The sequence below is a fragment of the Ips typographus genome, linkage group LG6 (assembly GCF_016097725.1).
Source record: "Ips typographus isolate SLU linkage group LG6, UJ_Ityp_2.0, whole genome shotgun sequence".
Taxonomy (NCBI): Eukaryota; Metazoa; Arthropoda; class Insecta; order Coleoptera; family Curculionidae; genus Ips; species Ips typographus.
This window is the reverse complement of record NC_138427.1, coordinates 7,502,256-7,513,338: the sequence shown is the minus strand read 5'-3', so window position 1 is coordinate 7,513,338 and position 11,083 is coordinate 7,502,256. Positions and strand designations below refer to the sequence as shown.

The 11,083-nt window shown below is 33.4% G+C and overlaps 3 protein-coding genes across 3 annotated transcripts; 2 read left to right on the top strand and 1 right to left on the bottom strand.

Annotated features, from left to right (window-relative positions):
- The first annotated feature begins 37 nt into the window (after positions 1–37).
- Pdhb (Pyruvate dehydrogenase E1 beta subunit) lies at positions 38–3,942 on the top strand. Its single transcript, XM_081982528.1, has 9 exons — positions 38–229; positions 291–416; positions 520–692; positions 1,691–1,844; positions 1,909–1,993; positions 2,512–2,692; positions 2,748–2,853; positions 2,913–3,085; positions 3,325–3,942. The coding sequence occupies exons 2-9, from the start codon at positions 304–306 to the stop codon at positions 3,426–3,428; spliced, it is 1,089 nt and encodes a 362-aa protein (XP_081838654.1). The 5' UTR covers positions 38–229; positions 291–303; the 3' UTR covers positions 3,429–3,942.
- A 551-nt stretch (positions 3,943–4,493) lies between these two features.
- On the top strand, positions 4,494–6,889 carry LOC145730982 (trypsin-1-like). The gene is made up of 7 exons (XM_081982526.1): positions 4,494–5,302; positions 5,359–5,558; positions 5,672–5,834; positions 6,002–6,237; positions 6,297–6,472; positions 6,529–6,583; positions 6,638–6,889. The coding sequence occupies exons 1-7, from the start codon at positions 5,034–5,036 to the stop codon at positions 6,751–6,753; spliced, it is 1,215 nt and encodes a 404-aa protein (XP_081838652.1). The 5' UTR covers positions 4,494–5,033; the 3' UTR covers positions 6,754–6,889.
- A 247-nt stretch (positions 6,890–7,136) lies between these two features.
- Elp4 (Elongator complex protein 4) lies at positions 7,137–11,078 on the bottom strand. Its single transcript, XM_081982527.1, has 7 exons — positions 10,860–11,078; positions 10,726–10,761; positions 10,553–10,668; positions 9,508–9,745; positions 7,871–8,005; positions 7,631–7,782; positions 7,137–7,574 (listed from the first exon to the last, which is right to left on the bottom strand). The coding sequence occupies exons 1-7, from the start codon at positions 10,960–10,962 to the stop codon at positions 7,260–7,262; spliced, it is 1,095 nt and encodes a 364-aa protein (XP_081838653.1). The 5' UTR covers positions 10,963–11,078; the 3' UTR covers positions 7,137–7,259.
- Between the last annotated feature and the right edge of the window lie 5 nt (positions 11,079–11,083).

The window sequence follows — 11,083 nt, the reverse complement described above, 5'->3', positions numbered from 1 at the left end:
CTGTTTTTACCTCAGGGAAAGGAAAACCTAACCTAAAAAAGTTTGACGTTTTTTTGACGAAACAAGCTGCTGGCTATCTAAAAAAATCAAAAATAAGTTTTCTGACGACTGAAAAGCGAGAATTTCGTCACATGTTCAGTTACGTATTCCAGTTTGAATAGTGCTGAAGCTGTTCCGCTGATAAGCGCCTCTTAAGTCTCCGTCGGTCGACCTCAATCACCTTGAAAATGTAAGTATTGAAGAAAACCAGCCTATTTGCTTTCAGGCAGTTCATATCAATTTTGCTGCAGCTAAATCGCGACTATGGCTTGCAAAGGAACACTTACAGTACTAAATAGGGCTGGTTTAACTAAAATGTTAGGCAAGAGAGCCCTATCAACCACTAAAGCACTTGGGGCTAAGCAAATGACTGTACGGTAAGTTCTTTGCACATTTTTACTCCTTACTTTGCCACCTTTAGTAGTAGTTTTATTCATTTATGTGTTGGGTAGCTGAAAATACATTTGTTTTTCTTTTAAGTGATGCCTTAAACTCAGCACTTGATGAAGAAATGGCAAGGGACGAGAGGGTATTTATTTTAGGAGAGGAAGTAGCTCAGTATGATGGTGCCTACAAAGTAACTAGGGGTTTATGGAAGAAATATGGAGATAAAAGAGTGATAGACACTCCAATTACTGAAATGGGTTTTGCAGGTATGTCATTTATTGTATTCAAAATATAATTTAAATACAGTTTCCCATTTAAAAAAATTATTTGAAAGAAACTGTGTTAAAATTTGACAATCTGTATTGATGATAACCTGTCTTGTTTTTGATGGTCTTTCATTTTACACTTATCTGAATGTCAGCACAAGACTTTTTTTGCATGAATATTATTTGTGTTTTAACAAGATTAGAATGAGGAGCTTGATATGCTTTACAGTAAATAATCCAATTGTATGTATATACTAAGAAAGTACTAATGTACTAATAAGCTAAGAAAGTGAAAATAAATTTACCAGTGGTCCTTTGTTTCTACAGTTAAGGGTTTTTGACAAATGAAACACAACACAAGCAAATGTTAAAATTAATGCATACTTGCCTATTTAAAACTAATATTTTCTTGATCTTTTTGTGTTTTTTTACAGCATATTATTTCTTTGTTGTGCAAAAGTTTATTTGGTTTGACTGAATTATGGCAGAATTACATATTTAAGTTGCAACTTAGGTTACAACTATTACTGTTGCAGTTTTATAGAACATTTATTAAGCACACAGCTATAAAACAAAAGAGGTAAATAAATATTACATAAATGCCTGACATGATAAGACTGCATTTGCAAGAATACCATTATTTAGAAAGATTCCATTAAGTCTAATAATAAATAACTAAAACAAATATGTAAAAATCAACATTTCTTAATATGTGGTATGTCATCTTGTGGGACATGCAGAGAAACAAAATTGTTTCAAAACTATTAATTAATTCTTGTTAAATGTGTCCAAAACCAAGTTTTACTATCAACCTTACTCTTTTTAATTTTCAATTCTTCAGATGTAAATGAAATGCAGAAAAATTGCTTCTTTTATATCCTTGTTAGTATAATTGTTTTACAGTCCATACATGACTTTTAATCACTACTTTTAGATTACATTTTATAACTTTTTTACTATACAGCAAGGCAAGGTAAAACAATAATATATTTGTGCAGGTATTGCAACCGGAGCAGCTATGGCAGGTTTACGGCCCATTTGCGAGTTTATGACATTCAATTTTGCAATGCAAGCCATTGATCAAATTATCAATTCTGCAGGAAAAACTTTCTATATGTCCGCAGGTCGCGTTAACGTTCCCATTGTGTTTAGGTGAGAAATCGCAAAAATGTAGATACTGAACAAAAACAGTTAAACTTCAATTAATATTATTTAGAGGTCCTAATGGAGCGGCGGCCGGTGTGGCAGCTCAACATTCTCAGTGTTATGGTGCTTGGTACGCTCATTGTCCAGGTCTAAAGGCAAGTTATTTTCGAATTTTAAAAAGCTAAAGTTTATTCTATAAAGTGTTTCTAAAAGGCATCCTGCTTTGTCACAGGTGGATGATATAGAATTAGTGTAATCTGTAAGTTGAAAACTGTTATATTAAAGAGTAAATAATTTAACTGAAAAGCGCGAGAAATAGGTACCTATTAACTGACCACAGAGTTGACCTTCAATATTTTGAACTTTCCTGTTCTCTCTATCATTTTTGTTCCGGGACACATATGGAGAAAAATAATTAGTAAATTACTTATAAATAGGGAATTATTAATTAGGAAATGGTAACAACAGGTGATGATATACTTTGTAAATACCATCAGAAAATCAATGAGGAGTTTTTAGAGGTGTCTATTGTTTATAAAATTATTTACTCTTTGATTGTACATTGCTCTGTTTTTGAATTAACGGTATATTTAAGCAATAAACAACATTTGTTATGGTTAATAAAGTGGTAGAATATTTATTTTATTGGTCTAAATAATCTGATATGCTAAAGGTGGTATCACCTTACAATTCCGAAGACGCTAAAGGATTATTGAAAGCTGCCATTAGAGATCCAGATCCAGTCGTATGTTTAGAAAACGAAATTTTATACGGTGTGCAGTATCCTATGTCCGATGAAGCTCTGTCTTCCGATTTCGTTTTGCCAATAGGAAAGGCAAAAATTGAACGAGCGGGTAAGCTGTCCTAATTTCGCAAGCATACCGACCAATGTCTTATTGAATTTTAAAGGAAAACACATTACTTTGGTGGCACACTCGAAAGCTGTCGAAATTTGCCTAGATGCCGCCAAAGAGTTAGCCGGCAAGGGAATCGAAGCCGAAGTCATTAATCTAAGGTAAATAGATCACACATGCTCCTATTTACTACATTCACAGATTGTTTTTTTTAATACAGGTCGCTTCGGCCGTTGGACATCGAAACAATCACAAAGTCCGTAGTGAAAACGAATCATTTGGTTAGCGTGGAACAGGGATGGCCCACTTGTGGCATAGGAGCCGAAATTCTAGCCAGAATGATGGAGAGCGAGGTGTTCTATCATCTAGATCAACCAGCAGTTCGAATTACAGGCAAGTTTGTCATTACTATTTACTTGTTTTTTATTTTACACAGCTGTTGTAAGGCGTTGTTGGCGTTTTGTTTATATCCATTAATAACATTTATACAGAAAACTTTCTTTTGGAAGTAAATTTTTCAGAGAGGAAAGAGACTGGTTTCGTATATTATTTGTCTGTTTCTGACTTTTTTCTATTTGGGAATGGGTTTAGATGCAGTAAATAAATTCTTGTAATATCATATGTTTTTTCAGGTGCTGATATTCCAATGCCTTATACTCAAAGTCTTGAATTGGCAGCGTTGCCACGTCCAGCTGACGTTGTGGACGCAGTAAAAAGATTGCTGAAAGTAAAGTGAGATTTATCAACACCTTCCAACCATCACCTTGAAGTATAGGAAAAAGTTTAAGAGCAGATATTACGGAAGCTTTATTCAATTTCTCAGTTTCTCATATAGACATCAAAGGGGTGGGGGGTAGTTTTAGTAGGCGCCGTCGCAGTGCAGCTGTGTTCATTATTTAAGACTTTTACGCAATTCCGTACGGGTCATATACTAACATAGTTTTTAGTCCTGGAGATTTGGTTATTTTTGAAGGAAATTGTCAGTTCTGTATCTTTTGTAATATCTCTTCTTAATCGGTTTCTGTTGATTGCGCATTTGAAATACCCATTTTAAAGAAGTTGTACCATGCAATCGATCATCAAAGGTTATTCTCGTCTTTGCCATAAGACTTATAATACTTGACCAAGTCCGCCATAAAACGGGAATAACGTTATGACCGATACGATGTCCATCGCAATGTTTGTTTATTTTTTGTTTCATGTATTTATTTTAAACTTTGTACAATAGCTAAATATACGATTATCATGTTTACCTTGTTTCCTCCTCTTACCCTTTTTCAGTAACTTGATTATTATTTACACTCTTTTCCTGAGAGACAGACATAAAAAGCTTTACTTGATCCAACCATTTATGCCAAGTCAAAAGATCCCATCATCTAATATACTCTGATAAAGGAAGAAATGTTAACAAAATCAATTTTTCCCGGCATTAGAGCGGTAGTCTGTGGCCGATCTTAAAACTGTGCGCTTTTTTTACAACTATGCGTAAATAGCTATTTACACTGAAATCGTAGGTAAAGTTTTTTTTTATTCCGCTTTAAATGTATTACAATTATTATTTTTGCTCCAGTTTAATATGATTGTTTCCGTCCTCCTTTATAATATAGGCACATAATTTTAATTAATAAACATTGCATTTTTGTTTAACTAAGTCAGTAATATTTCCATCAAGTATGTATAGGTATACCAAAGTATTAATGAAAACAACTTATTGATATTCATCAGTTTTATAGTGTCGCATATTAATTAGGCAAAAGTGTAAGTCGGTCCAAAACTCTTTCGACTTTCAAAGCCGCCACAAGTTTACTTTCAATCAGGCAGTGAAAATGATGATAATGACCTACTAACAGGACCTTCATTATGTAAATACATAAAACTATCTATTCAAAAAGTCTAAATTTTCCAAATCGTGCGATTTATACAGTGAAATGAAAAACAGTCTTAACAGTAAACCTTTTTACTCAAATATAAGTGTACCAAATTTGATTTATACTTAATAAAAGTAGCCTAACACGGACAATAACATATACCCTCTGATTAGTATCTTCTATACCGCCTATTAACCCACTTCTTTCGTTTGCTTTTGCTGATGATTGCCGACCGAAATAATTATGAAAACAGTTAGCCACCAGTATTCTTCTTCGTTACAAGCTGAAGATCCAGTATAAATATAATGTTCTTAGAATAACGACTTTCGAAACAAAGGAACTTCGCAGCGATGTAGCCCGTTTGACCATATACATCAACTCTTTATAGTGACTTTGCCGGTTGCATTTTTGGAATACTTTTATTTAGTGATTAACGTTATTAATTTTATATAAGGCCGTAGAAAGGATTCGAGATGTACGAGCGCGGTTTTCTTCTCTTGCGGTTCTGCAGTGTCGGTGTGATTTTGTTGCAAATACTCGCGGTAGTAGACGGTAATGACCATCAGAATTTAGTTACGCCAAATTTAGGAAACCACGCAGCTAGACATTTTCGAACCAAAGAAATCGTCAAACGGAAAGTTCCTCTCGTGAAACGATACCTGCATAAAGGCAATTCGTACAACTATAAAACGCACGGAAATTTGATTTTTGCCGAGGAAGTGGTGAAGAGCAACTTCAGCAGGTTAATGATATAATGACAAAAAAAGTGAAGTGATTAATGAATTTTGTCTCTTTTAGTTTAAAGCCCGGAGATGTAGTAATGGAGACAGAAGTAATCAGCCAACCACTTAGCATGAAGGATCCTACGTTCAATAGCACCCATAAAAATATAATTGACTGGTTTCTAGGTGCTGTTGGGTTTAAGCCTGAGAATAATCCTGAACCATCATCAACAACACCCCAACCGACACCTCCTAGTTTAAAATGTCCCTCGTGCAGTAAGTACCCATGTTAAAACTTCTGAAATATGTTAAAAATCCTTTGCAGGAAAGACCCTTATTTGTTAACTCGTTTCTATTAAAAAATAAAACTAAACTCAATGTTTTTTTAGCGTGTGGTGTAGCATTGAAACACAAACGAATAGTGGGTGGAGTGGAAACTTTAGTCAACGAATATCCATGGATGGTTGCCCTGCAATACAACAACCGGTTCTTCTGTGGAGCTTCATTAATAAATAATAAATACCTGTTGACTGCGGCGCACTGCGTTAATGGGTAAGATTTCATTATAGTTTCCGGATTAAGTGTTAAATAAATTAACGGTAATAAATTACATATAAGTACGGGTAATATAAGAAAAAACGTTAATGTACGAGAAGCGGTTTGTAGCATCTGAAATAATGATTGTTAAAGAGATTCAAATTCTATACCCTCGTATGTAGGTTCAACAAAGATCGTTTGTCTGCCGTATTCTTAGACCATGACAGATCAAACTCTTACGAAACTACGACTTTTACCCGAAAAATTAGAAACATTTTACGTCATCGATCTTACGGACAGGGAGGCAACTACAATAATGACATAGCGTTGCTACTGCTGGACAAGGAAGTTTCGCTTAGTGATATGACCAGACCTGTATGCCTGCCGCCTACCGGAAAAAGTTTTACTGGTCTTGATGGTAATAATCAGAGTTTTTATTATTATTTTTTTTAAATAGCTTTATAAACGTATGTATAGGAATAGCAGTCGGTTGGGGCGCGACTGCATCTCACGGTGCGACTTCCACTAAACTGAGAGAAGTCACTGTGCCTATAATGTCGAATGTAGACTGCAAAAAGACCGGTTACAATAGCCGGATTACCGATAATATGTTGTGTGCGGGATTTCCTGATGGAAAAAAAGATTCATGCCAGGTTAGCATCAAGAAACAGCAAAATATAATTTTTCAGCTTAAATATGGATTTTTTAGGGTGACAGCGGAGGACCATTGCATATAATTAATGGAAACCTACATGAAGTTGTCGGTATGTCTCCACCCTGTATAAATGTAAATGTTTTAAATAATAAGCAATTTTCAGGTATAGTTTCATGGGGCGAGGGTTGTGCCCAAGCCAATTACCCCGGAGTATACACCAGAGTAAATCGTTATATAACTTGGATTAAGTCCAATACAAAGGATGCTTGCTACTGTTAAATTGCTACACGTATTTTGTATTATTTTGTACTTATGCGAAAAACCATACAAAAATAAAATGACGTAACTAGGATAGATAAAAGATTTGTTTAATTTTGTGATTGCTTGATTCATAAAATACAATTTTGATAATGAATTCCAATTATGTTATTACTGTGATTTCTCCTCCTTTTAATTCCTGTGAACAGATTGTGGACTTTAGTAAAACTGCTCCACAATTACTTAAATTATGACAGTATGTCAATAACTGACTGAAACCAGAAATCTGACAGGAAACTTGATTTTAATGATAATAACTTAAGACTTGTGTTGTTTGGAAAACCAACTAACAAACACGATAACAGAACGTTAATAATTAAATAGATTGCAACTAAAACAGGACATTCACGTCAATATGTACTTTATTCATAATACTGATAATGATAAAAAAGTAAATAGTCAATTGTCGAAAATATAATACTATTCAATAAATAATTAATTAAATTTATTATCAAGGTACATTATCACTAAAAATCCAACATATGTTTATTAGTTCCGCCACATCCAAGACTAGATACACTATTTTTCTGGTTTTGATTCGAATCACCTATATCTGGTGGTAAATGTAACACTTCTATGCAAAACTTTTTTCTTCTTAATTTAAAAACATATTCGATTGACCCTGGATGTTTAGACGCTAACGAATTGATAGCCGCTAATTTAGTTAAGTAGAAAAACCCATGATAGTCTTGCAGGCTCTGATTCGACTCTAATTCTGTACCAGTAAAAGATTGGAGTTTCATTGCAATATCCGCGGAGTGTATACACCTTTCTATTGATTCCTGCCAAAAAAAAAAGGTATTACAGAAAATCCTAGGAGAGAAAATGTCAAACTTACTTCATTATATAAATATGATGGTATTGTAACAAACGCCACAGCGTGAGCAGATCTCACCAATGCCCTAAGGCAAAATAGAAACATTTGAAGATCTTGACTATTGCCGTTCAATGAATGAATTGATTTACTGGTAGGCAACCATATGGGAGACCCTAAAAAATAATAAAACCCATACAATCCATTGTATTATTCAAATAAATCGTTGCATAAACAAAATAAGTAATTACAACTGGTACCAACCTAATGAATGTATTCCTATTCGAAGTATTGTCTTCTTTTCTGGATTGTCCTTGAGGAAAAAATTTCCCTCTTTAATTTTTTCCTTAATTGACTTTAAGAGATCATTATATGCAGGATTTGAAAAGGAGTTAAAGCCTGTAACATATAATTATATTTTTATTTTGCCTTGTTCAACTTTGTTATAGCAACTAGTGTGGTAACGGTAATCTTATCCCCCTGATTAATTTTTTCTATTAAACATACTTCAAATAGTTTCTGTATGGAGATAAAAATATCGAACCTAATCTTTTAACTAGTCTATGTTCAGTGACTTCTGACTGTTGCATCACATCCCTTATCTAATTTCGTTAGATTAGAGGAAGATGGAATAAAAATGTGTGTTTTATAACACTACCAGTTGATGTCAGTTTTGACCTCTAAATGCTATTGACAAACTTCTAAAAATTACCAAAGGCCTCTTCAAGTGTATTAAACCTTTCCAGAGTTGTTTTAAATTGTCAGAGGCCCCTAAGACCTTTTTGAACTTGCCAAAGATCTCTAAATGCTCTAGGGCCATTTTTAAAGTTTCATAGACCTCTAAATGCTATTAACAACCTTCAAAAAAGTGCCAGAAGCCTCTACAAATGTCTTAAAAACCTTTCGAGACTTGTCAGAGGCCTCTAGGACCGTGTTGAATGTGCCAAAGGCCTCTAAATGCTACTGAGAACTTTCTGAAAAAATTCAGAGCCCTCTACAACTGTCTTACATTTTCCAAGACCTGTTTTAAATTGTCAGAGACTTCTAGAACCATTCTGAATCTGCCAGAGACCTCTAAGTGCTACTGACAACCTTCTAAAAATTGCCGGAAGCCTCTGCAAGTGTTCTACACCTCCTAAGATTTGTATAATTGTTATAAACTTTGATTGTTTCGTGAAATACTACTATACTTAAGTTACAACACTCACATGACATAGATTTTCCAACAGTCACTGAACGGACTATTTTTATGTAATAAAGAACTTGTGTAGTCAGTCAAAATTATCTGCTAATGTACTTATATTTTCCATATTTAAATATATTTTTTCATGCTTACCTTTACCTTTTGCCTTTTAAATAGGGGGTGATATTAAAAACTGAGCTTTAAGGAAAACTTTTGTTATGCTATTACTATTACTTTTCCATTGTGGAAAATATGCTAGCAATGATGTAAATAACATTTAGGTACTACAAAATGCTAATAAAAATCTAGAAATTCTTCATAAAAGCTGTGTCAATTTGAGGGCAAAACTGTAAATCAAATAAACCTGTAAATTCAAATAGTAAAAAATGTAATCTGCTTTAAAGTATCATATAGCAAAGATATTGTTTTTACATGTTTGCTAGCTGGCTAGTGCCACTGATAACATAGAAAAAGTTTCAAGTACCACAACTGTAATTCCCAGTTGCCATGCAATTATACCCTTCACATAATATAGTTGTGCAAGCACCATAAACACTGATAGCATATCAAAAATACTTTCATACCTCAGCATATTAGTAATATTAACCAAACAAATTGTTTATTTCTGTGTTTGCTTAAAATAGATCACTTAAGAAGTATTTTGGTTCAGTCTTCACACTCACTAAAATATAACATTACAAAGTCAATTTGTACTTACTTGTTTCTATTCTTTGGCCGGACCAATAATAAATATCAGAATTTTCAATGTCACTAAATGATATGTTTTTGGATAAGTCAAAATGATGACTAATATGTTTTGATTCAGAATAGTCTACTGAATTAGTCGGCAGGTTCTGATATCGAAATGCAATCTTCATTTTATCACTCACAGCTTGCCCTTTTGGTTCGCCATCTGGCTCAGGATCACTTTCAATCACAGCAGGTAATTCCCTTAACTAGAAAACAGTTTACTAACTTTATAAATCAATTATAATGTAGATTTAAATGGATTAAATGAATACAAAAACAGTTAATGTGAAAATTGAGATCCTTTGGCTTCTGGTTTGATTTGGGCACCCTGTAGTTTTTCACAAAATAAGATGTTTACCCCTTAATCATTTAAGTGATTAGTGAGGTTATTTATGACCACTATTGTACTGCCATAGAACTATTGTCAAGAGTTTATGACCTATTATCAGCCACTTAAACCTTTTTGCCACTTGCAAAGTTTATGACTATTTCCAGTAAATTTGTATCTTGCAATTTCAATGCTCTGAACAGCAAATTTAGTGTTGTGCAATTAATGTACTTAATATTTATTATTAAATCTACAAAGGAAATCAGTTTAGGACAGATGTTACAAAATACCTTCTTAAAGATATGTAGAAATAAAATTATGGTTGTTTCTAATAAATGATTCATTTGACACACTGTGCGTTTTATGACTGTTTATATTCATATTTATTTAGCACTTTATGATATTTAATTAATTCTTACTTACTGAATTATGAATAATTTAATACAAACACATCAGAAACACTAAAGTATACAATTTGAAAATGGATTTCCAAATGATGATGAAATGTTTTTTTTTTTGGGGTAATGTTCATATATGGTTATTGTTCTACTTTAATTAAAAGATCTCAAAAATGCCAGACTTCAGCCATTATTCTAAATAGTCTCTTCCTCTACACAGTTTGTTTAAAATGACCCAAAAACACTTTACTCAACACAAAGTTAAAATTTCATCATTATATACTTACTATATTTGAAGGATTCACATCTTGACTAGCAATTAGGATGGAATGTTTGGACACCAATCCCTCAGCAAGAAAATATTTTAACAAGACCTTTGAGTAAAGTCCTCGAAAATCTTCCTCTAAACAAATTTCATCATTACACTTTCACTATCATTCAAAAGCTTCCTGATACTCACCCAGTAACGCAACAGTTCCCACAGGTAAGCCGCCGCCTAAAAGTTGCAAAATTTATTTAAATTCGCAACGTTTATTTATCAAGGAAAGAGAAATTAGGTTGAAACGAGAACAAAGAGAAAAAAAATTTACTCACCTAAAATTGAGTCCAGAGAAGCGACCCCGGACGAAACTAATAAATGTCCGTTTTGGGTACTTAGGACAGTCCCGGGAATAACATTGCTTTTCTTTTTTTCCATTAATTATTGTAATTAATATAAATTTTAACAAATAAAATGTATGTACAGAATCTAAAAAAACGTACGTTACTCCACGATTTGCAACTTTTCTTTGAGCTCTGTGTCACTGATGACAACGGCA

What these genes read in the sequence shown, in the direction of transcription:
- Pdhb (XM_081982528.1), top strand. Translation starts at nt 304, where the DNA reads ATGGCTTGCAAAGGAACACTTACAGTACTAAATAGGGCTGGTTTAACT. An exon ending in CTCATTGTCCAGGTCTAAAG is followed by an intron (nt 1,994 to 2,511) that starts GCAAGTTATTTT and finishes GATATGCTAAAG; the next exon opens with GTGGTATCACCTTACAATTC. An exon ending in ACCAGCAGTTCGAATTACAG is followed by an intron (nt 3,086 to 3,324) that starts GCAAGTTTGTCA and finishes ATGTTTTTTCAG; the next exon opens with GTGCTGATATTCCAATGCCT.
- LOC145730982 (XM_081982526.1), top strand. Translation starts at nt 5,034, where the DNA reads ATGTACGAGCGCGGTTTTCTTCTCTTGCGGTTCTGCAGTGTCGGTGTG. An exon ending in GCGGCGCACTGCGTTAATGG is followed by an intron (nt 5,835 to 6,001) that starts GTAAGATTTCAT and finishes CCTCGTATGTAG; the next exon opens with GTTCAACAAAGATCGTTTGT. An exon ending in AAGTTTTACTGGTCTTGATG is followed by an intron (nt 6,238 to 6,296) that starts GTAATAATCAGA and finishes ACGTATGTATAG; the next exon opens with GAATAGCAGTCGGTTGGGGC.
- Elp4 (XM_081982527.1), bottom strand. Translation starts at nt 10,962, where the DNA reads ATGGAAAAAAAGAAAAGCAATGTTATTCCCGGGACTGTCCTAAGTACC. An exon ending in ATGTGAATCCTTCAAATATA is followed by an intron (nt 9,746 to 10,552) that starts GTAAGTATATAA and finishes ACTGTTTTCTAG; the next exon opens with TTAAGGGAATTACCTGCTGT. An exon ending in CGGCCAAAGAATAGAAACAA is followed by an intron (nt 8,006 to 9,507) that starts GTAAGTACAAAT and finishes TATATGTTACAG; the next exon opens with GCTTTAACTCCTTTTCAAAT.